The sequence below is a fragment of the Corvus moneduloides genome, chromosome 1 (assembly GCF_009650955.1).
Source record: "Corvus moneduloides isolate bCorMon1 chromosome 1, bCorMon1.pri, whole genome shotgun sequence".
NCBI classification, from domain to species: Eukaryota; Metazoa; Chordata; class Aves; order Passeriformes; family Corvidae; genus Corvus; species Corvus moneduloides.
In genome coordinates, this window is record NC_045476.1 from 76970399 (window position 1) to 76995726 (window position 25328).

Below are 25328 nucleotides of genomic sequence, written 5' to 3' on the forward strand. Positions count from 1 at the left end.
TGGGCATTAGATTTTGTGTGGACAAGATGCAAATAATACCACCAACAACGGGATGTTATATTTGATCCATTCAGTGTAACCCTAAACCAACTGAAAGAGTTGTATCTAGCATTGGAAGAAAATGTGTATTTATTTATTTAGGTATTCCTAATCTTTGAAATTAGTATAAAAAGTGGCTAAATCATAAAGCTTTTTCAAACTTCCATGGATATTACCAGCTTTGCATAGGAGTTCGAAATCCCAGTTAAATCCTCTTTTCCTCCCAAAGTGCCTTTCCAATCTTCAAAAATATTAGGAAAGTGATGAATGGATATCAAGAAGCAATCTCAAAACTACTTTTATTTTGTTTTCTTATCAGTATAGTTTTCCAGACCTTTTCCCATATACACACTATGCAAATGGAACTGGTCTGTGGTTACAGCTGCTTTCATGGCAAGTACTCTTGCTAAGGCAAACAACTGGAAACATTTCTAGGACAAGATTCCTGTTCATGGCATAAAAGACCTAAAACTGCACCCAGCACACACATACACAATGAAAAGTACAGCCTGAAACTTTAAAGCACAGACTTGGGTTCTTCATGGGGGAGTTAAATGTGTTGAAAAGAGACTTCAGATTGGAAACCCTATTCCAGTAATGTTAAAGCAGGAACAAACATCAGAAGGATCAAAACAGCAATGAGTACTGAAGTTTTCCTCCTTCAAAATGGCATGAGTCTGTGGAAGAGCAGCTGAAATAGTAAATGTGTTTATGAAATTTTCATCTCATCTTGTAGCTCCTTAGAGTTATTAGAAATCATGCCAAGCTAATATTTTTTATTGCCTATTCCTTCATTTTTTACAATGGTCAGAATGTTTTGATTGTGCAGTGATAACTCAGTAATTTGAACACTGGTTTACAGCACACTATGAATACACCTCAATAAACTCTTTAATAGAAAGCAAAGAGTTAGGGCTTCTAAATGAAACAATCTAGTGGATATGATTCTCCTTTAATTTTGAACTTGTGCTTCATTTGCTCCAGTGAAATGATACACCAGCTTCTACCACCAATTACTGTAAATGCTGCCTACCCACTGTATGATGAGGTTTCACAGCTGTTGACTCCCAAAGACTGAAATTAATATTTAAATCCTATTGACATGGACTCCTTTTTTCTCGTCTTTTTTTTTTTTTTTTTCCATTTTAAGCAGAGTTTGAATTATAGTCTGTTTTATATAAGTATTATATTAGCGTGATTAAAATTCTTATATTTTGTTCCAGGCTATAATTTATATAATTGCATTCCTGTAAAACTTGAATTTATTTTTCATTTAGAAACAGACCACAATAAAAGGCTTCTGCACTGAGAATCCAGTTTTCTGTGTCAATTTAAAGTTTAATTTTAGAGTGTTTTCTACAGTCACAGTACTTAAAGGGCAGAGGAAAACTGTCATCGTAAAAGAGACTTCTAATCAACCATGGACTCTTACTCAAACTAAATACCAGCATTAATTGTTCATAAAGTACTGCAAGCGGAAAAGGGATGATTAAGTGGAATTTAAGCTGCATTGCTATTAAGGATTAAACTGAAAGGCATTTTAAAGCCATGTGTTAAAAGCCATCTTGTAAAACAGTATGGGCCATAATTCAAATTCTTTTTCAAAATACACCAGGCTGTACTAATTAGTCTCATTAACTTAGAGCATCTATATTTCTGCCTCTCAATTTGACATTTATACACAAATTAAAATCTTGAGTATGCCACACTTGAAATTGCATCTGTGACGTAGTTGCCCAAATAAATGTTTAGAAAACCTGCCTTTTTTAGTGTGCCATTTTAACATTTTAGTCTTTACTTATTAACAAGAGGGACACAAAGTTAGGTACACAAATTTCCCTTCAACGTTTGTGAGCTACGAAATGGAATACAATGCTCGAAAGGGAAAGCTGCTGTTCTTGAGTTCTGAGGCTGCCAGGAGGGCTGCATTAAATGCCATGAATAGGCTACAAGTCATGACACCTTCCCTCCAGAATTCTGGCAAGTTTAAATGAAACGTGTGGATGCATTGTTCCATTTCTCTGATCAGATATACGCAAAGTTGAAAATGGTTTCGTGTGGATTTTCTAACCTCTCCTGGGGCTCTCATGATTGAAGAGGATGCCGTTCACAGCAAAGAGATTGTAGGCTTCTCTGAAGTTCACCACAATCCAGTAGGCATACAGTTTGGCTGCCCCTGTAAAAATAATTTTGAAGTGTTATTATATAAATGCTTGGCTCATACACAGTTCAGACACACACAAGTCTCTGTCACATGCAGGGTGAAGTCCACATTTCAACAGCAGAGTGCTTTAGCATTTGATTAGCTCCCTATATGTGTCAAATTTTATATAGAAGAAAAGTTCAGCCCAATAAACAGCAGCTGAATGGGAAAATACTCATATTCTTGCAGCCTCTGAACTGGCTAGGAAACATCAGGGCACTTTCCTACTTGTTTTCTTATGCACACTCATAAGTGTGCATAAGAAGTTGTTTTTTTATTTCACAAAAACACAAAGCACAGTGGTTTTTTTATTTCACAATATAATTAACACAGTCAGAGCGTGTGAAATATGCCACTGTAGTGACCTCTGTAAATTAAAAAAAAACCCAAAACCAAAACAAAACCAAAATTACTTTGGAGAAATAAAAGTGAAAATCTGGTGCCTTAACAATCAAATTGATTTGAAACTTTATCACCAAGGTCCTCCATGCTCATTGCTTTAATAAGTGTTTCAAATTTCACACAAATTCATGAAGGAAGAGGAGAGCTCTTGGGAGTTTTTCATTTAGGCAACAAAAAATATGAAACCTTATCACTTCAGCAGTACCTCACAACCCTTTGTGAAGGAAGAGTAACCCTACCCCCCCGCCCCCTTCTTCAAGAGCCCTTCACCTCTGAGCTGAATGAACAAGGTCTTGTGAAGTGAGATGCTAATTTCCAACCCCCAGGCAATGGCAGCAAATACTTTTTATATAGTAATTCATAAAGGTATGCCTCTCGACATGTCTAGTCACTTTAGCTCTATCATCATTCTAATCTCACACCCAAATGACTTCAGCCCTGAGACATGAGCAGGGAGAACAGACAGACAAACACTACACACACACCATCAGTGCTCCTCACCGTAAGGCGATCTTGGGTAAAAAGGGGTGGTCTCCTTTTGCGGGATTTCTTGCACTTTTCCAAAAAGTTCACTGGTGGAGGCTTGGTAAAACTTCACAGAGTTGATAAGGCCACAGGTCTTAATAGCATCTAGGAGCCGTAGGGTGCCAACCCCATCAACGTCAGCAGTATATTCTGCTAGGTCGAAAGAAATCTTGGGGAAAGAAATAAAAACCCACCAATTTTACTAGGGAAACCAGAACATGCTGTGATCATGTACAACCAAACAAAGCAATACATCACTTGCCACAGACCATCTAGACACTTTTGTACAGAGTAGATGCTCAGTTTACAAAAGTACCCTCAAAGGATTTCTAAGAATAAATAAGCAGTTCCATAAATAGCCAAACCAAAAGAGTGGTGCTCCCTGGGATTATTTTCCCACGTGAAGTAAGGGGTAAGCCTGCCATGGTGGGAACATTATCGGGCACTCTCTCATTTCCACAGCTGCCAATTTCCGCTACACTCACTTGGGCTCAATATCTTTGACACACTTGAATTTGGTTATAATTGCCCAAAATATATTTTTAAAAAGTAATAGGACAGAGAGCACTACAGCAGTACAACATGTATATACCCTGCCCCCCCAACACCCAAACCTTAAACAAGGTCCAAGGTTTTGCAATTTAAACAGACATCAAAGTTCAGAGAAGAGTGGAAATACTTGCTATCAAATGAGATTCCCAACACCACCTGACCAAGGTGTAGCAGAGCTGTGGCTTTTGCACGGAGCTTAGAGGCATCATGAAGTGTGATGGAAAAGGGTGGAGGTATCCAAAAGAAAACTTAAATCTTCAGATGACACATTCTTCAAAGTATGACAATAAACTCATGCCCACTGGTGGGCCAAGATCCCTTTTTCTCTCCCCACTCCAGTATTTGTAGTTATCTTTATAATGAGCTTGTCTTGTGGTCTATGCCAGAATCAGCACTCAAGTCTAAGCTTTCAGAGTGTTTCAAAAATATATTAATTTTTTTCTTTGCAGTTACAGAAGAAAAAACCCAAAAAACTGGGAAAAGAGGTCTGTTGTGACCACACCAATCTGCAGACAGGAGAAAACATGCTCAAAAAGGGAGCTCACTCTTTGTTTGGTGGTACAGACTGTTTTTTTGGATGTTCCAGCAAAGTTCCTGGACCCTGAAGAATTTTTTCCCACCAGTGCCCATCCCAGGGGCACGTTCCTCATTCCTTTTACATCCTCTCTCCAACCCAGGGATTTTGCTTATGACAGTTTTTGAAAAAATGTTCCCTGTTTATGCTGCCAGTGTTATAAAAAGTAAAGGTGAATGGGCTTTTAGAGCAGTCTCCTTCATGGCCCTGACCTAAAGAATTATTCTGTGTCCCCTCTGGCTGATTCAGACTGATAGCCCTGTATTCATTTCTCCTGTTAAGCCACTTTCCCTATTCAGTAACCACTAGAGGTTTAAGGCTTATTTACACAGCAGATGGAAAAAAAAGTTTTGATTAATTTGAATTTTCACTTATGGTTAATTTAATACAGGTATGAAATGATCTAAATTACTGTGCTCCAAAATAAAAAGGTTCACACAAAGTTCTGACCTGAAATAGGTAAAGATATGAACAAAACAAAACATTACTTTTTCTTTTTTTTCCACCAAAAGAGAAAAAAAACCACAAAAGGAAACCCGATACTTTGTCTTGTTAACCTGGTATGACCCAGCTGAAACTGAGCACTCATCTACCAAGAAGGGCTGTGCATTTTTTGTTTTAATCCATTTGGCATGAAGATGACAGCCACTTAAGCCTCTCAACTTCAGTGTCAGAGTAACCCTCAGGAAAGCATCTTAATGAGTAGATGGTACAGTCAATAATGTACTAACAAACATAAGTTGGTGTATTAACCATATGTCCCAGCTCTCCAATGAAAGGCAAAACACATTAACTGTAGCAGAACCAGGAATTTACCTATATTAAGGTATTGTTTCCAACAAATAACCTGCTAAAAACATCACCCTGAAATGCAAATCATTGCTTCCATATTCTACTACAAAGTAACAGGCAGTCTAGGAGATCCCAGATCATAAAACCTCTTAACCAGAGGGAGCAATGAGGCCACAGCAGCAGCACTGGGAACTCTCTCTGGCTGGTGTAGAGACCAGTTTCACAAGAGATGGTTTTCCCTATTGCCTGATGAATGACCTCAGTCTTCACCTTCAGAAAACACTCCCTGGGGTGTGAGGTAATTGCGGCCCCACGATGACTGGGTCTGAATGTCCCCAAGCAGAAACCACCAGTTTTGTGCCTGTTTTGTAATGCAGCCTGCTGTTCAACAGGGTTGGGACTCAGACCACTAAATCCATTTCATTTTGGAGTGCAGGTTAGACAAAAACGGCATTCAGGACAATTTTTAAAATTGTTTTATCCACTAGAACATCCAACACTAAAAATTCTGGACTGTTAAGAGACTCTGTGGAATGTAGGGGCAGTAACATTGCAAATACAGATAAAAGCAACCCAAATTTTAATTTGATTCTAATTCAAAGTTAAAAATGTAAAAGGGTTTTATAAAACACTAGATCAATTAAGTAGTTACAAATAAATCAGGGCAGAGCAGGAAAAGGTGATAACTTATCCCTTACGACATAATTCCCCTCTCCTTATACACATTATTTTGTGCAAGACTAGCAGCAAGACTGGAGTTAAAAAAAAAAAAAGAAATTAAAAAAAACCAAAAGCAGGGACTTCATTAAGAGGGATGTGCAAGAGAGAACAACATGCACGCATAATACAAAAACAAAGGACTGAGTTATGGAAACCAAATATAGAATCTGATTCAATAGACGTTACTCTTACAAATAATCTTCACTGAGCTCAGTGGGACTACCTGAAAGAGTAAAAACTTCATGGATATTATTGTAAAGGTAGGTGTATAAAGGCTAAAACCAAGTCATAGTTTAACAAAGATTAAACATTTATTCAGAGGGAAAAAAAGAGCTTAGCTAATACCTACAGATGAAAGTTTTCATACTGCCTAATTTATGACAACTTTCTTGAGTGCCTGAATTAGGAAAACTGTCTTCCTGTACACCAATAAAGACAGCAGTGGGTCAGAGCAGAAAACCTAACAGAGATTCTCTTGATCATGCTTTGGAGAAACTACTTACACACCCATCTCTTAATTTAGCTAAGATAGATGCTCCATTCTTTCCCCAAAAATCCAAAACTATCTGTTACTCTCAACCATGTAAAGCAAGACCTGCAAATACAACTTGTTTTCAAGGAAACATGGAGTTTTTGCAATGACTGGAAAAGAAGCTTCTTTACCTGGCAGAAACTTTAAATCTGAAAGTTTTCTCAAAGAGTATTGAAGAGTATGGATCCAATACTTCTTTGCCCTCTTTGGACAGATATTGTGCCAAAGGGAAATCATGACATACCAACAAAACAGAAATTGTCTTCTTGGAACGCACGAGTCTGAGTGACCTTGACACTCACTTCCCATGTACAACATGCTTTTGAAGTTGTCATTGCTGACCTCTGGAGACACTATAAAAGTATATTTTTCAGATATATCTATTTATTCCATTCAGTGGGTAGTGATAAGTGTGTCATTAAAAGTGGAAAAAGAAAAATAAGGAGACACTTGACAAAAGTACTTCAAGTTCCAAGTTTTCGGTTTCTGAAACTTCTGCAAGCACAGGACACAATATGAATACACTGTACCACATTATACCTCTTCTTTCATGTGGCTACGATCAGAATGAGTTTTGTGAACTGGTTTCTACCTCTTGAATTTGAACTCTTGTGTTCTCCCCTCCCATTTATTTCTCTTTATAATCACCAGATTCAATCTCTACAAGAGATCTGAATTTAATAGAGCAATGTTTTAAATATGATGTTTCCCAACTGATCATTCAAAACCAAGCTTAGCAAGGTCTTTAACAAGATTTAAAAGCTTACTGAAAATTATCTAAATGAAAACATATGGGTCTTATCCTCCACAAGACCACATTCCTATCACGTCTATCAACACTATATACAAGACTGTAGACTTAATAATACTTGCTTCTGACCAATGTGTTGTTGTCAGCAATGGCGATATTCTGAAAGTTATCAATTTAGTGCACACAGTTTTGGCTTTATGAGACTCTTCATCTCTGCTTTGTCATTCTGAAGAATCTAACAGACAAGCTGTGATCTTATTAACTATAAGTTTTCAATCAAAAAAAAAAAAAGCATATGCTAGCAGAATATGGTTCAGTGCGCTACCGAAGGAATATAAATAATGATTTGAAATTTCATCTCTTCCTTACAGTCTTCTCAGTTTCAGAAGATGGGATTTCTGGAAGGCTGGTGTTACAAGAAGGAAGGTTATGTGAAGCCCCAGGAGGAAACAGGATAATATAAATGTAAATTATTATTCTTTCACTGTAAAATGAGAGGTGGCTAACCTAACTCTAACATCAATTTAAGCATCATTTCTCTTTTGAAAAAACCTATGGTAGATTCTTTAGGTTTATCAAAGGAGAACATATATGTATCAGGTCACTGAGAAAGGTTTACACCTAAAAAGCAAATCACAAAGCAGAAAAACTGCTCAGAAATGTTCCAAGTCTCACAAATTTCACAGTGGTTACTTTTCTGCATTCTTTAAAATCAATTCTGTTTGCTTTGAATATTCAGTGCAGCTTCCAATGCCAATAAAAACCACTGGGATCACTTACATCATTTCAGTAAACAAGCTGCTCAATCCCTAGGAACAGGCATGTAAAGCATAAGATTCCAGTTGCTAAATCTAATACAGACTATGTGCCAAGCATTCCTGTAAAGTCCTAACACACCGAAAAAAATCCTAGGGGTTTTAGGAAATATAAAGAATCTGGGGGAGCTGAGATGTGTTAAGCGGATGGGAAAGAAAACGCCAGGTAACCCTCTAAGAGAATATGATAATTCTTCTTTTGCCCCAACCTCTTAACTCATAATGAATGCTTGTCCTCTGACTCAATAAAAATACTAGTAGAAAGATACAAAATCCCCCAAACAATTATAGATTTTGCTATACAGAAAAATAATCAATTCAATAGTTCTGAACTGCTTATTACTAAGCAATACTCTTGGTATCTGAAAGCCTTATTCAATTTCTTAGCTAAACAGAAACAGATGAAAACGTAATGACTGAAATTTCGGATAAAATGAATATGCCTTTGTAGATTTATCTTTTTTCCTATTTATTTCCCTGTTCTCTCATTAGCAAGACAGAAAAAAATAAAGTGATCTGTATAAAATTGGAGTATTTGAACAACATGATTACAAGTGGAGATTTAGCAAAGAAGAGATTTTATAAGTGGAAGCAGAAGTCAACATTGTTTCTTAAAATTTATGTTTCATGCACAATATTGATGCAGCAAGAGAGCTTGGGTAACTTGGATTTTCAAGCTACTTGTGATACAAAGGAATAAGCAGTGCAGTTGACAAAACCAGTGCTTATTCTTCTACTTCTCTACCAGTGCTTACATTTTGATCCTATGGTGGGGTTCCACAGTGGCTCTGTCACACTATGTACTGCAGGCTGTGTGACTGCAGAGACTTCTTGAAGCGGTTAAAAGCTTGGCTTTGACACCAGTGGCCCAGCATGTCGCCTTCACCCCTAACTGTGGAGGCCCAAACCAAAGCACAAAAATTACCTTTGTGCGGTTTGGGGATTTGAAATGATCCTTGATGATCTTCAGGTTCTATAAAAACTTCCTTTGTGCAGCTGAAACACTCAATGATCAGGATTAAAAGGCCTCCTAACATACTCCACAGCGTATGTTCACATGGCAGTTTCTCATGGTTTGTCTTGGGTAAGTCTTCCTTACAACTCTCCTCCTGATAAATTTTAAGTTCTTGATGCAAACCTGCTGAAATAATCTTTAAAGAGAACTACCTTGGCATTATTAAAACAGGTTCCATTTATCCCTCTTAGGAGCAAAAACTACTACTTGCTTTTTGTTGGGGGAAAAGGAGAAAAAATAAAATTAACCCAAAGCAGAGAATAAGCATGGAGAAATACTCCCATGAGTAGGTAAAATTTCATATTTATCTGCCCCCTATCAGAAGGGGTTGAAGTTGGATTCATTATTCAGTTTCTTTAGCAAGTGATTCCTCCCTGGCAAACTGCAGGTGCAGTTGTAAATTGAACTCTCAAGGTCATCATGTTCACTTTGCCTCTAAAGCAGCCTGCTGGTTTATGTGTGACCAGCTAAGAGAAGAACCACCAGCTGCCAACTATTTTCAAAATTCTGATGCTACAATCCTTAATTTGGAATATCCATTCTCCATTTTAATAAAACAGTCTCCTGCATCTTGCACAGTTGTCTTTACCATTGGATTCAAAGGTGTGTTTGGAACAGATCTCCAGTAGAGGTAATTTGCAAATTGTTTATTCTTCTGCTCATTACATAGCTACTGTAGTGAATCAAGAGAATTTAACAGACTGGATTAAAAGGGAGTTGCCCAGAGACAGGTCAAAAGGAAATGGACACAAGCTGGAACATGTGAAATTACAATTAGATATTAGGGCAAAAAAAGAGTTCACAACATGGGTGGTCTCACACTGAAACAGGTTGTGCAGAGAGGCTGTGGCATCTCCATCCTTGAAGATACTCAAAACTCAATCAGGCATCACCCTGAGCCACCTGATGTAAGCTGGCCCTGCTTTGTGAAAAGAGCCAGTCCAGATGGCATTCAGTGATTGCTGCCAAACTCCATTATTGCACAGTTTTAAGAAGAGAGGGAGATGGGATTACAGCAGTGTGTTTCAATCTTCAAACATGTAGCAGCATCCAAGGAGCAGAAAGTTGATGTACAGTGTGCAAGAATGAGGCCTGGCCTTGTAAAAAATCAGTGATTTCTACTGGAGGAGTAGAGAATTGCTCACAGCAGCTTTTTGGAGACACACAGTTCAGCTTGCTATTCATCATATCTCCTCCACAGAAGAGCTTCAGATAGAGGAATGCTCAGATCTGATAGTAAAAAAAATACCAAAATGGAGGAGGAAAAGGAGGAGGGATATCACAGTACATGAGATTCAGTGTGGCCATAAACCTTTGTCACAAAAATGTAACCTCCCCATTAGTTTTGCTTATCTTCTCATCCACTTGTTACTAATTTGATGGAACTGGGGAGTTGTCAGGGTTATGTGATGCAAGGGATTTATCTTGCAGAACAATCTCTGACCCACTGTTCTAAGTCTTCAGTTTCAAATTACAGAGATTAGAAAAGAAGCTTTTAAAGAAGCAGCATTGATTCTTTATTCATTGTCAGCATGACTTTGTTCAGGGATAGCTCCAACAATATACATATGCACCCAAACTTTTGAGCACATGCCACATGAAGCAAAGTCAGGATGGGTTTCGATGTTTCAAGTATTGTAGCTTCAATAGCTAATGACATTGTAATACCCTAAAAGCTTTCTTACATACTGAAGTCCAGCTGTGCCAGAAGCTTTAAATGCTATTTAATAGAAAGACAAAAAGGGGCAACTTGCAGAGTCACTAGAGAACATTCAAAGGGAGATGTAAAAAGATAGCCAATTCATTTTGCTTTATATGTACCAGGGGAATAGAGAGCTATGAATAACATCCATGCAGGGAATGCAGTCATCTCCAAAGAACTAGCACCATTCTGACTCACTTTCACATATAAAGACATTAATTTAAAACATACAGGTTATTTTAAATTCTAACATGACAGCTATACTATAGTTTTGGGTTTGTTTTTTTTACTTCTGAAGCCTTTTAAAAAACTTTCATCCTTTCTTCCTTGATGCTTTCAGAACACATTGAAAGATGTTTTTCACAGAAGTCATAAAAGCATCACCACAAGCAAAAAAGACAGAAAGTAAAACAACCCCTAGAACGAGCAACCAGACCCTCACCATCTATCTGCTTTATGATTTTGATAGACTTTCAATGGATGGCTAGATAGACATTGAATAAAGCAATAATCTAGTATGGCAAAGCTTTGTTAACAACAGTCTCTCCTCTCTTTGCCTTCCTGGCCAAAAAGACTGCAAAACACAGCTTAACACAATGGATGCCCCCAAATACTGACAGAACTTCTATACTGCCTAAGAGCTAGAATTAACCCAAAACTTTGCAAATTACTACCTTGCCTGGCTCTCTTGTACCTCCTACTAATCCATAAAGTAAAATATCCCTAGGTTTATGGGGCCTGTCAGAAGTTTTGCCTTTTCAACCAGAGAAAAGCTATGTTTTCAGCATTTATTATCACTGAAGATTACTTCTCAGACTGCAATTCTTTATTCCAAGTGGCACTGGTAAAGAAAGTTTAAAAGCAGTTCCAACATCAGCTTCTCAGATACCTCTAAAGTACCAAAAATACTTCTCCCTTCATGATGAAATAAAATAATATTTCATTAATGGAGATTTGACATATTTCATTGTGGACCAGGGTCTTTTTTCCTTAAGAGAATTTAATCTGGAAAAAAAAAAAGGTACTGAAGCTATTCAGATCCCTTGTAGAATCACTTAAATTGATTTTGAAAAACTTGAGAAAACTTGCTATATATTTATAAACTTTTTTAAAAGAAAAAAATAGTTTTTGTTAGTTTTTCCCCGCTGTCCACCCATTATCGACATCAATTGTCTGACCAGTTCTCCAAGTTATACTTTTCATTATTTTGGGTTGGCTTTCTTTGCTATATCCAACTAGTAAGTGATGCAGCACAGCTCATGATAAAAAGATGAGAAAAAACCACCGACTGCTGTTAAAGTCCTATGATTCATTCTGACCAAACTGTACACACTTTGAATGAAGCATCCATAGACATATGAGATATACTTTATTAAAAAAAACAACCGCTTTCTATAATGATTAACAGAAGGTTTTACCTTTTACTCTATGGGAATCTCTGTGATTTTTAAATTTGTAAAATTAAAGGCATTTTCTCCTCTGAACGACAAGAATTGCTATCTCCTTCCTAACAGCTAACTAACGGTTGAAAGAGCTTCCCTGCTTCACAGGGATGCTCCAAGAAAAAAAATTAATTAGATCAATGTGCATGTATTACTCATTAATAAGACCATAAACCAAATTAGATAGACTGCCCATGAATATGGGCCCTGACAGGTGCAGACACAACCAAGTCACTGCAAGAAAACAAGTTACCATTTCACTGTGGATCTGAGGTAATGCTGTCTGGAAGCACTCTTAAACCATGCAAGACAAAGCAACTTAGCTCTCTTTTATTGTCAGCTACTCAAAAATCAAATCACTCCATTCATCACAGCCTAAGGGCAGAGAGGTACCTCAGCTCTGACCACACATGGGAGCTTGTGGTGCTTCAGTTGTGGAGCAGCTTTCAGAACAGGACTTCAGGGAGACAAATGAGAACATGAGTTTTTGATAAAATGAATAAGCATGTGCATACACACACACACACAGAAAAGTGATGACTTCTTGTCTTGGGCACAACAGGGAAATGGTGGAATCACACATTCAAAAGATGTGTAGATGTGGCACATTTTAGTGGTGAAGATGGCAGTGTTAGATTAGCGCTTTGACCAGATCTTAGATGACTTTGCCAGACTTAGCAATGCTGTGATTCCATCTAGGGAGCAACCTCTGCCTTGAAGTACCCAGGGAGGGGAGTTCAGAACTCAACAGTCCAACACCTGCATCTGTGTGGCAAAAGAGTTCTAAGTACTCCATTTCAGAAGGCAAATGATGTCTGCCCCATTTGTGCACTCAGTTTACTCTTAAAATAATAAAAGTACCACAGAAACACATTTTCTAAATAAACAATATCAATGCAGCCCTATTCCTTGCCCACTCACTTACTGGGGAAAGTCCATATTCTCCCCTTATTTGCAATCACGTACAATGCTTCTTAGTGTTACATCTCTACAGACCAAGTTCTACCTTCTGGTTTGCCATAAATCAACTGAAAACAACACAACACTTCTTTAGCTAAAATTCTTTCAGCATACCTCAGACTTCTATGAAATTAATTAATTCCCAAGCCTGGTTTGTTTTTTATTTTTTCAATTTTACTGCATGTGCATTAAGAATTAAATTGGGATGGCTAATTGCATGGCACAAATTTGGATGGATATGTATGTACTGACAAAAGTCATGCACCCACAGCTGCCACCCTCCCTGTTCCTGCTCCAGTATTTCATCAGGAATGACTGGGAAAATGAATAAACATGCAATAGCATGTCAAGAAATAAGTCACTAGGGTTGTTGTTTTTTTTTCTTTTTCTTTTTTGAACAGGGCAAACAACTGCCTTTTCTTCCAATACATAAGGTCATCTTCTGTGAAATTTTACTCTGAAATTTGACTCAAAGAAAGGACAACAATTCCAAAACCCAGCAGCATTCTTTTCCTTTTACTTGTTCTTGGGAACAGCTACTTAAAGATACTTTAAAACATTATTTAACTATATAAAAGAGTCTGAGGTTTACACTAACCCTGAAAGAAAACCACTGAATCCTTCAAATTTATTAAAATTGCAACCAACAAACCAAAAAAAAACACCCACACCCCTTGAAATGCTAAAGTGGGTGAACCCTAGCAGAGGAGCACTAATGCCCTTACCTGTAGTGCATGTACAGGCACTCCATATGATTAATTTCAAACTATCAGTATTAATAGCATCCACAAATACAGTAGCTGATGATGGCTTTGTTGTGAATGATGTAATAAACCTGTAGAAACTGCTTTCAGTAAACTGAGTGTAGTAATTACATACCTCAAAAGTGACTGTGATAGTTCTTCATCCTGTCTAGGAAGCTACTGGAGTAGAAAACCCTATTATTCCCACTTTTAGTGCTCAGATTTTAACATGGTTATAACACTTTGGAAACCAGGACCTTTATATCTTCTCCAGTTGCATCCTTTCAGAGAGAACACTGCTGTTTTCTGTGTGACAGTGAGCACTCTGAACTCCAAGGCGATCCCCCACATAAAATGTTCTACTTAATCAACTTGTCTGTCTTAAAAGGATGTGGGTGGCTGGCTAGGAAGAAACCTATGGGATGAAATCTGAAAAAAAACATGTCTCAACAGGTATGTGGAGGTAAGGGGGAAAAGGCCAAGGGGCAGAGAGCTTAAAGGGATGAGACCCTCTGGTTAAACTTTATTGAACAAGCAGGGTGATACTCTCAGGGAATAAATCAGTCTGTTATTTTCTCTACTAGTATTCCCTTTGTCCTACTTTATTCTTCCATTTTTATTATGGACTACTAAAGCCTCTTTACTCCAACTCTTAGAAAACAATATATAGGCATAAATTTTAAAAGGCAGCTTTGGCACTCATGAGCCATGGTGATCATAAACCAAAGCAGAACCTTGCAACTGATTTGTATACTGTAACCCACAACCCTAACCTCAGCCCTGTTTTTCACCTCTCTCTGGGGTTCTGACATGGAGAAAAGGACTAGGAATAATAGCTGTTCTTCACTTGAACATTAAGGCAAACCGTTCATGAAAAATGAATATAGTAGTCAATTAACTGCAAAAACCCAACAAGTTTGTGAGTTTTCCCTCTCACTCCTAAGAACAAACACTATATTTCTTTATTGCCCCTGACTGTGCCCTAAAACAGCATTGCAGTTTTTTGTCTCTAGCAGTGCTAGAAGTGACAAAAGACCACACTGACCTCTACAATACAGTGCTTCTCTTCATCTATACCATAGTGTGGCACTAGAGGTGCCAGTAAAGGCCCTCTCAGAGCAGCTTTGAGTAAGACTTGAGTAGAGTATAAAAAGTTCCGTCAGCTTTCAAAGTGAACTTGGCAGCCTCAGGATAAGGCATGTTGGGAAAGCAATGTGGAAGACAAGACCAAGTTGCCCAAACGTACTGAACAAGTCATTAGACACAATCAGCAGGAACGTCAAATTTGACAAATAAGGTGAAGTCTGTAAAATTGTGAATGACTGCATTTTAGTTTTAAAAGAATATATAGCTCAGGCAGATGCCACATCCCTATTGTATGCAAATATTTTATTTCAATTAGCACTTTTCAATCATGCTTTTTCTTTTCTGAATGACTCATGGATATTTCAGTCAAGAAATGGCAGGATCACAAGCACATGCCAACAGGGTGCATTTATCTCAAGAGATAAATGTGGAAGGAGTCATGTAAATCTATCTCAGGATTTTTTTCAACCTATCTTTCCTTCCAAACACATTTTCTCTACATGCCTGCAAGCCTCTATAAAACAGCCTACTCAGTTTCCATGTCCTTCCAAGCAGGCCAGTATTCACAAGTATTTAATTGAAACTAAAAAAATTGTGTTTCCAGAGCTTGTCCATCAGGCAAGAAAAAAAAAAAAATCAAGTTCAGTCTGTAAGTTTTATCACATAGTATTAAGCCAAAGAAGATGTCATTATACTAACTTGCCCACAAAATGCACATACAAAAAGGGGAAATCTTTAGAGCTTCTACAGGCCACTGAGAGAGCCCTGCTGCACAGGTCATTATAAGCAGTGATTATCCATGAGGGAAACGTGCTGAACAGCTGTGAAGTACGGCTGGATGAAAAAACACCTCAAGTTAAGATCTGTGATTGCACATAATCCTGACATCAGCTAAGAACGCTATGTCTCGAGGCTGCAGTAGGAGTTTTAGCTAATTTCCAGTGTGCTGACCCCAAGCTGCTCCGGGGCTCTGAGCATCCTCACCTGGGACACAAAGAGTTCTGTCAAGGAACCACAAAATATTGGGAGAAACACACTGGTACTGCCTGTTTGCCAGAGAAGCAGAGGAAATTTCTAAAGTGTCATATTAGTAACACTAATAAATTTACTAATAATTTACTAATTAAATTATAATTTACTAATAAACGTTAGTTAATTTTTGATCCTGCAGCACCAGTATGCCAAAGAAGCTGTGCTGGGAAGGCTGCAAAATGTAAATAGTGAATGGTGATGAAAAATTCTATAATAGGCAAAAAAATTAAAAAGCTTTGGCACGAAAGCAAAACCTCAGCAAGTGTTTCACTTTCCAATCCTATAGATTTTAACACCTCTCATGTTGCAAGAGTACTCTTTACACACACAAATTTAAGCTGATATTAACTGCAGTTGCATCTGAAAGTATGTATTTTTCATACCAGTTAGGTTCTAGGCAGTAATCCCTTTCTCAGAAACTGAAAGATTTAAATGGAGCCATCATTGCTAAATGCACTAGTCAGCCATATATCATGTTCTCAGAAGTACAAAGAGTACTCAAGGGTGAAAGTTTTTTATGATAATGTATGATTTCTGCATTAAGTACACAACTGCCATTATACAATTTTAGCATCTTGCCAACCTTTCTTTTTTTTTTTTTTTTAAGCAGGAGTAGGAGGGAGAAATAAGGAGGTTGAATGGAACTGGAACAGTACTGTTTGTACCCTGGTGAGTATTAGGGAAATGATAAATGATCTCTAGACACACAGACTGATTTATGCAATAAAAAATAAAATACCGTGGGGTGGAGCCTTCGTGTGAAAATCTCATCCTTGGACAGCTAAAAGGTATGAAATGCACCCACGTATCTCAAACCCCCCAGGGTTGGAATTAACACATGATAACCACACCCTTGAGAACTGTCTCCTTTGCTCCCCTATTGGGTGGAAGGAAAAGGAAAGGGAAAGAGGTGTATTTCTGAGTATGAAAAACAAAAGTTTGATAGTTTACATTAGTGAACTCTTTAAAAATCAAACTGCTAAGATTTCTTAATTTTTGCTAATTAACAAAAACCTCATCCTGCAAAGGCTGTTAGTCAGAAAATTCAAATAAACTGTGCCATCCCTAAACCAGCAACATGGCTTGACAGGCCCACCTGCATGCAACTACAAATTTCTTTTTCTGTTTCTAGTGCTAAAAGACATCATTCAAGAGCACCAAAGTCTTATACTCTCTGTATTATCTTGTAAAAGTCTGAACTCTTCCTAGAAAATTAAGGCGATAATGCTAGCAAGTGTTTTATTGAGAAAAAAAGTGAGAATCAAACCATCTTAGATTTCTTAGCTATACTGGTCATGCAGACAATCCTCAGATTGGTCAACATATATCCAACTCAAACTAATTGATATCTATTTACATCTTTGGCGTATGGAAATGAGGAGGCATATTTTTATGCTACGAGCTTGCCAAATTAATGGAGAAAACAGCTACTATGCTTGTAAAGTACAGCGATGTGTCAGCCTAGTAAATATTTAAAGGGTATTTTTATCCTGCAGAAAGAAGAAATTTTCACAGAAACTTACCCTATGCAGGTTTGAGATCTAATTAGATACTGTGCCAAGGTGACAGCAATCTGATCCCAGGAGTCTTGTATATCCCCAACACTGCCCCAAGACTTTAGTTCCCATTGACGTTTAACAACCACTAACACTTTTGAAATTATAGCTTCCCACAAAATTCCTAATTCAAACTCTGTTTGATTAATGTATTTGTATGAAATTCAGTATCTAGAAAATTAGCATGGTCATTAAATTGTATGTAAAGATATTTCAGCACACAGTAGAGCAAAATATACACTGCATCTCAGAAGTCTGTTTCAAATATTTATTATTTTCTTCTTCCCTAGAAATCATTAAACTGAAGCTGTTTAAGGAACAGATGTGATACAACAGTTGCTCTAAAAGGCACATCCTTAACAGTACAAGGTTTAGTTCAGATTAATTCTTTGTCTCTTTAAAATCTGCAAATTCATCCTCAAAATCTCTCTCAGCTGAAAATTATTCTGCCTGCATTGGGAATTCTCACCTAACCTTAAAAATATAGAAAATTTTACAGCTCAAGACAGCAAAGGAGGGGATAACAAAATTTTTTTAGCTGTCACATTATTTTTCTCACATTTCCATTTGCTATTCATCAAATCCTTGAATGAAGTCTTTCATTGTAGCTGAACTATGACTTCATGATGTTTCTTCTATTGTTACAAGAGGGAACGACTGCCTTGGCAAGGAGAGGCTGAGCTTTTAAAACGAAGTAGGTATTTCTAACACAATGAGTCTACAGTTCATCCATCATCCATTCACAGCACTGTCTAAACGAGGAAAAAATGTGATGTGCTCGATGGTAAAGATGAACTAAAAATTTCACAGCTGGCAAGCCCGAGGTACTGTTTTCTCAGTAAAGACTAAGGCCACATACAGAGAAACTGATTGACTGCTCACCACGTTTTTTTTTTTCCCTTCTTACTTTACTGCCTCAGTCTTGAACTTTATCGAAACCTGTTAAGTACAAGAATTAAATTTTTTTTATTTGATTTTTTTCTTTGTCTTCAAAACTGTATCAAAATATCCACAGAATCACAGAACAAGATGAGTTGGAAGGGACTCACAAGGATCATCGAGTCCAACTCCCAGCCCTTCACACCACCAGACCCAAGAGTCACATCAATTCCTACATTTAAAACTGGGGTTTGGAATTAGCTTATGATATTCTAGTATAGTTTGAAAAAAGTATTAATCTGTGCTTATTACAAAATTCCAGTTATGATATATGTAAATGTATTTCATATCCCTGTCTTTGCAATCTGAGGGAACATTTCTATTTTTTGAACAAAAGACTGCAGATACTATCTTTGATAAACAGCTCCAAATCTGCCAGCATGTTGTCCAGACTGCAACTCCTCTTTAAAAGTATATATTTATATGCAATATGCTACAGAACAATAGGTCAACAAGCTATCTGTCTTATTCTTTATGTGTCTTTATCTGCAGGCTTTTACTGAAAAACAAATACATGACGTAAATATAAATAACCTCAGCTTAACTAGAGCTAATTTTGAACCTCAAGTGCATACACAGGTTGAGCAAAGTTGAGAAGGTCCCCACAGACATAGGGTTTCACCCTGGGGGAGTTGATGGTTGGGTCAGGGTCCAAGTTCATGAGAATTCACCTTTTTAAGGAGAACACCATCACCAAAAAATGTGGCATACACTGTCATGATATCACATATGATCATACAAGCTTAAGCACATACAATTGGTGTTGTTCTATATTTTTAAACTGCTGCTGTGACTTGCCCTCCCAAACCCATAACCCTCCCCCAAGTCAGAGAAATTAGTCAATCTGGATCCAAAGCCTGGAGTCATTAGACCATATTTTGGCAGAACCTCACACCCAAAAAGCTGGCTGGGCACACAACCAGCATTATGCATTGGCAGGATACTGCCAGCCACATTTCAGAAACTCAGTGGTGAGAGTAAGAATCCTGTACATAAATGGGCTATGAAAAATACATACAGCTACATGAGCAGCAGGAGTACTTTCTGGAATGTGTGCAACCTCACCGTATCAATTCACACACTGAAAAAAATCTTAATTGTACAGCGATTAAGGAGCTGCTCCACACTAAGCTAAGGAGAACCATCAGATGCCTTGAACAGCAACATACACCCCAGAGAGGCTGGAAATAGGACTATAGCAAGGGCTTTATTAATAGGTATGAAATGGGCAAACTTCACATGACTTTACCCTTCCATGCCTCAAAAAACAGTCTTTCCTATTGCTTCATTCAAGTCCTGAGAATAAAGAAAATATAATGCTGTAATGTTTCACACTAGTCTGTCTTGGCAGCCTATTGCATTCTGGCCATAGAAGTGTCTGCTTTCAAACCCTAAGCCCTCGCAGCAATTATCCTGCTCTCAGACTAAACCTACAGAGCATATTTCAAAAGAAGTTACATCTAAACAGAGGGAATTCAACAGTGATCAATGTTCAACAGGCCTCGATGGCAATAAACTATTTACTGCCTTAACCTTTTAAGTTTGCACAAGTGAAGCGCCCGAGAGCCCTGTGATGAATTAGCTGAAGTGTTTGGTTGTGAGCGGAGCAGCCGCTGCTTCAAATCATCTGTCCAGCAACACCGCCCGCCTTGCAGTGCTGCAAACAACAGCCGCCTGCCAGAGCCAGCGCCTTCTCTTCTCTTCTGGGGTTCCACGGCCCAGACGTAGCTTCTGCCAACTTTTACTATGTCCACCACCCCTAATAGAGTAATTCTGGAAAATAAAGCACATCAAAAAGCTGGGCACGATCCTAATCATCTTTTTATTGCCCACTTGATTATTACCTTACAGAAGACATAACATAGAGAGGACATCAGAGTGCACTCAGCACACTCGAGGCTGCAGTAGCTGATTTAGATCTGCCTCCCCCCTCTTGCAAGATTGCCAAAATAAATTGAAAGGGAAAAAAAATCACGCCTATTGCATTAATGTCGTTGTCACCAAGGTTTTCCCACCACCACGCTGCTGAAATACAGTAAGAGAAAATAATCCATTACAGATGGCTGAAGACACCTAAGCCTTGGCAAAGTACTTTTGGAAAGGCTCTCTTTACAGAAGTTAAGAGTTAGTTTTTATAAATTTCAAATGGAATTACTTTGCCTGTAACTTAAATGCAAGACTAGCTCTTTTATTGTAGTTGACTTGGTAATTCTGGGATTGTTAGGATAGACTCTTAAAACCAGTGAGACCTCTGCAGGTCTTCTGTTTTTACAGTTTCAGAAGAATTTGATTTCTAACACCATTACCTGGAAATAAACCAGGTGATCACCACCTTGTCCTTCTAGTTGAAACACCTTAAGACATATTTTTCTCTTTATGTAGATATATGTGTGAAATCTGTAGGCTAAGATACTACATATACATACTACAGTTAATTCAGGTTTTCTAAATAATCTAAGGAAATGTAAAATCAGTTTTCTGGTTTGATTTTCCATATAAAATTTGGAGATACAATTTTAATTTTTAATTTAATTTCTAAAGGAAACAGGATTGTTTGTTTTGTTGGGGTTGGGGGTTTTTTTGTTAAAAGCTTCTTCAGTGTTTATAACTCAAATGCTTTAGTATGAAGTGTGCCAGTGTAAGAATCTGGAAGCTAAACTAGAAACACCAATAACAGCTTAATTTCATACAGAGCAAAACATAAAAACATAGCTGGTATTATTTAAACCTGTGGATGATAAACTGAAAAAAGCATCAGCTATTCCGCCTGATACATGCATAAATCCAAGGCAAACACAATTACTGCAGAAGAAGCGCATGTTTTAGTTGCTTCATTTACTATCTTCATAAGCAACAATTATACACATATAGTTAATACTACTTAGAATTCTCCTTTTTCTAGTATAACAAGGTCCCACATAACACAGGCCATATGACTTCACTCAGTGATTCTTATATCAAGCTGTATAAATAGCTAGTAGTTATTTATATCTCTTAGGCAAGCATCCAATCTTGATTTAAGGACTGCAAGTAATGGAGAATCTTTCACTTCCTTTGGTAAGCCGCTCAAATGCTAATTGTCCTCACTTTAAAAAATTTGCACCTCTTCTCTAGTTTGAATTTGTTTAACTTTAGTTTTCAGCACTGGATCTCTGCATAATTGCCTGTGAGGTTAAGCACCCAGTAATACCAAACATCTTACTCCCAGTGTGAGCAGGATCAAATAGCTGCTTCACCTTTGCTTTAATGAGGTAACTCTAGTGGTCTCCTAATGTCGTTTACCAGCAAGACTGTTTTCCAGGCCTATAATCACTTTTGTCTTTGCTCTGAGTTGTTTCCTACTCTCAGCATACTCTGGAAAGTGGAAGACCTGAGATGTTCTTATATTAGGTTATATAAGCAATATTGAGTCCTTATTTCTACTCAGTAGCATCCTGTCAGGGTATCAGCTTCATGGCTTTTCTGGCATGACACTGCCTTATGTATAATCCAGCACTCACTGCAACCTCTAAATTCTTCTGCAGCTCCTGCTCTCCAGCATACCAAACCAAACCTTCTCCCCTCCTTTGATGTAACTAAACTGCTTTCAGAGACAGAAATGCCCAGTCCTGCAGAGGAGGGAGCTTGGCTAAGGCATCTGCTGGACCCTAAATAGCTCCTCACAGAGACACCTTGGGTTCACATTCCCAAAACCTTTTCTTAGCCTAAAAACTGTATCTTACCCAGTGCACTTACCCTTCTCAACCCAAGTCACAAGAGGTATTAAACTAGTTTGATTAAACCTTTTTTTAATTTAAGAACTTAGAAACAGCAATTTTTTCTATCCGCAAACTGAAAAGCAACTCAAAAGTTTATAGCAAGTTACTAAGGAAAAAACCACTAGATTTGTGAGTGACCAATCTATTTGGAAGCCTGATAACCTGTTTGCAAAGAAAGAGATAAACACAGGGTATCTCACATCTCAAGAGTATGTGAGAATGAAGAAATAGGAAGTGTCTCAGCATTATATTGTAATTCCACCTTATTTCAAATAAGTAGTTTCTTTGATGATACCAGAAAATATTCAGAGAGATGGCTAATGATTCCTCAGCAAACACCTTAAAAAAAAAAAAAAAAAAAAGTTATAACACTTTCCAGTAGTGGGTATGGGGAGTGGGAATGTCTGGTTAATGAAACTACAAGTGTTGTTTCTCTAGGGTTTCCAGGAGGGAAACTGGGTAACTTGAAGTAATGAATTCTTGTGTTTTATTTAATCAAATGATATGTTGGGAAACTTCACTGTTCGTTTAGATTTGTGACTTCAGTGGGTCTTTTCGAAAGGCAGTTCCTACACTGTAACTCTACATTAAAGACAAGTGTACACTGGTACCTGGAAAACCTCAGAAAATGGACCTTGAGCTTGGGACCTCGAGAGGTACCACACAGCAGCAGAGACTTACACAGCTGCAGATGGAAAGTCCAATTTCCAGGTGGTCATGACTCGCATCATGGCACAAATCTTGAGCAGAAGTCAAAGGTACATCTCTGTAGCCACTGGAGCTTTCCTTCCTGCAGTGCCACACAAAAACTGTGAGACAGAGCTGAGTCCTTGCTGCGCCTCCCAAAAAAGGCAAATTTGACATAAATAAGACCCCAGCAAAAACATCTGCATCAGACTAACCTCTCCTTCTGGCTCTGCTGGCATCAAATAATCATCCATTCACAAGCAGAAGCGCTTTCAAACCTCTGGAGCTGATTTGCCAGATTAAGCTGCAATGATGAAGATGGCTCACCTTCATCAGCATGTTTATTGAATTAGTGACCTCACCTGGATTGATCCAAAATGAAAGCAGGGGAAAAAAAAAATCTCCTAGATGAAGCAGACAAGATGACCCTCTCTCTCAGGCTTGTGTCATAAAGTTACACTCCTGTTTTTATCTCCTGAGTCACATCACAAAGCCCCTCCATCTAGGGTCAAAAGGAAAAAGACAAACAGCCCTGAAGCTCCTGAACTTCATGAAGTTTGTCACAATGCCTTATAAGACCAAAAGGTTCACTAAATCTACCCAAAATCCTGTTTAAGCAAGGCAAATTTTACTACGGTTCATGTCAAGTCTTCTATGTCTATTCCAATTTCATTTGCAGAGAGGAACACACTGGAAGTAGCTCTTTTTACACTGTAGGGTTTCATTAGGTAATTTGAAAGCAAATTAAAAGTTTTCTCAAGCACAAGACGCCTCTCGTCCTGATTTCATTTGCATTAGTTTCGTTGCTTCCATGTCTCTGCCAACATCACAGGATATGCTTTTTGCTAAACTTCATTACAACAGTTTAGTGATTTATCACTCCCCACAAAAGGAAAAAAAAAAAGGTGTTTGAAAGCATCATAAGATGCACTTATTTTCTGAGTTAATGAGAGCAATGAGCCCCCCTAAACAGGGACAGCCATCTGGTTTTTTTGGGAAAGGGAAAATAAGTCATAAGAAATGCTCCTTTGGCTCATTTTGAGACTAAGCACTGTAGGAGTGAAATAATAAAAAGTTTATTTTCTCCTTCTTGGCTTTTTCTCTCTGGCATGAAGGGATCTGGAGAACACAAATGAAGTAAACTTTGTAACTTCTGTAATGTGGCCAAAAAGCATTAAAGCTATTGTTTTATATATTTATATACACACAGAGGGCCTTAATTCTAATTTACAGAAAGCAACAGCACACCTCCTTTGGGGTACATGGTAGAATAAACCCTAGGTAGAATGTACAGAGACATACACGTATTGGCACTTACATGTGAGCACACTAGCATCTCACAAACACATCCAATTTGTCTTATTCTGACACCTGCATAAGTCAAAGAATTCATCTGTGTGAATCTGCCAAAAATTACTTTAAAGATTTTTCAGTACTATTGTCTACCAATTTTTCACAATGTCTTCCCAGGTTAAATAGGAAAACAAATGTGTTAACAGTAATTTTTTCAAACCATAATACGCATTGAAAAATATAGAATACCTACTGGACCATTTAAATCATCTAATGGAAAACTTTAATAAACTTATTCACAGGGTTTTTTTCACATCCTTCTTAAAATATACAATTTCGATTAATGGCAATTAGCCTCTAACTATTAGAGCATTTTCTTCTGGAAGCAGTCTCTTTCTACAGATAAACCAAAGGGAGGGGGGAGAATCAGACTTAACATACAAGTTTCCACAAGTATCGACATCCAATATCTGCTTTGGGCTTTAAATATAGAGATATCTAAGAATACATAATGACTTTGTTCCAAAGTAGCAGCAGGCAAGTTCCATTAGCTCAGAGAAAATAAGAGCATCTCTGCATACATTCATACACCTTTTTTTGGCACTACAAGACAGGAAAAACACATTATGTGATGCGTGGGAGTTTAATTACTCCAGTGCTTTGACTTGATCTGTATAAATACAACTTGTATTGTCATATGTAGTGCGAAAAATAATTTATAAAGAGTTTCCTAAGCTGTATTAGGAAAGAACATTACACATTAATAGGCAAGCTAGTCTATACATATCAAAGGAAAAAAAGAGAGTAATTTGTCACTTTCCAACAGGTGCTAAAAGCCAAACAACAGAATGATACCTGCTGTACTCTGAAACATGCCCATTTTCCTCAAGCAATACCTGTTTCCCCAAAGAGCCCATCCCAATTCTCTCAAGGAGCAAAGCCCCCATTGCAAAGATGAGAAGGCAGTGTAGCAGCCCAGTACAGACACCTGCTGACCCGTTCCTTCTTTTGAAACACCATGTGAAGGTCATCGGAGCCTCAGCCAAAATCCTGCATCCCGCAGAAAGTCAAAAGAGGAACATAAAGTACCTGAGGTTTGTATTTTATAGCACAAGTTCATGGAAGTGTCCTTTTGTTCTCTCAGTATCTGCAGAGACCCTTGGCTTTTCAGCTGTGTATGCAAGTATCACTTTTCTTTGCTTGATGCAAA

The 25328-nt window shown here is 37.8% G+C and overlaps 1 protein-coding gene across 2 annotated transcripts in view; it reads right to left on the reverse strand.

The window, feature by feature from the left end:
• GMDS (GDP-mannose 4,6-dehydratase) overlaps positions 1-25328 on the reverse strand; it is a 414967-nt gene that overhangs the window by 254739 nt on the left and 134900 nt on the right. For both annotated transcript variants that reach the window (XM_032116667.1, XM_032116660.1), the window contains exons 5-6: positions 3146-3338; positions 2111-2215 (exon numbers count right to left, since the gene is read on the reverse strand). In XM_032116667.1, coding sequence (XP_031972558.1) covers positions 2111-2215; positions 3146-3338 — 298 coding nt within the window. The remainder of the gene's footprint in view (positions 1-2110; positions 2216-3145; positions 3339-25328) is intronic.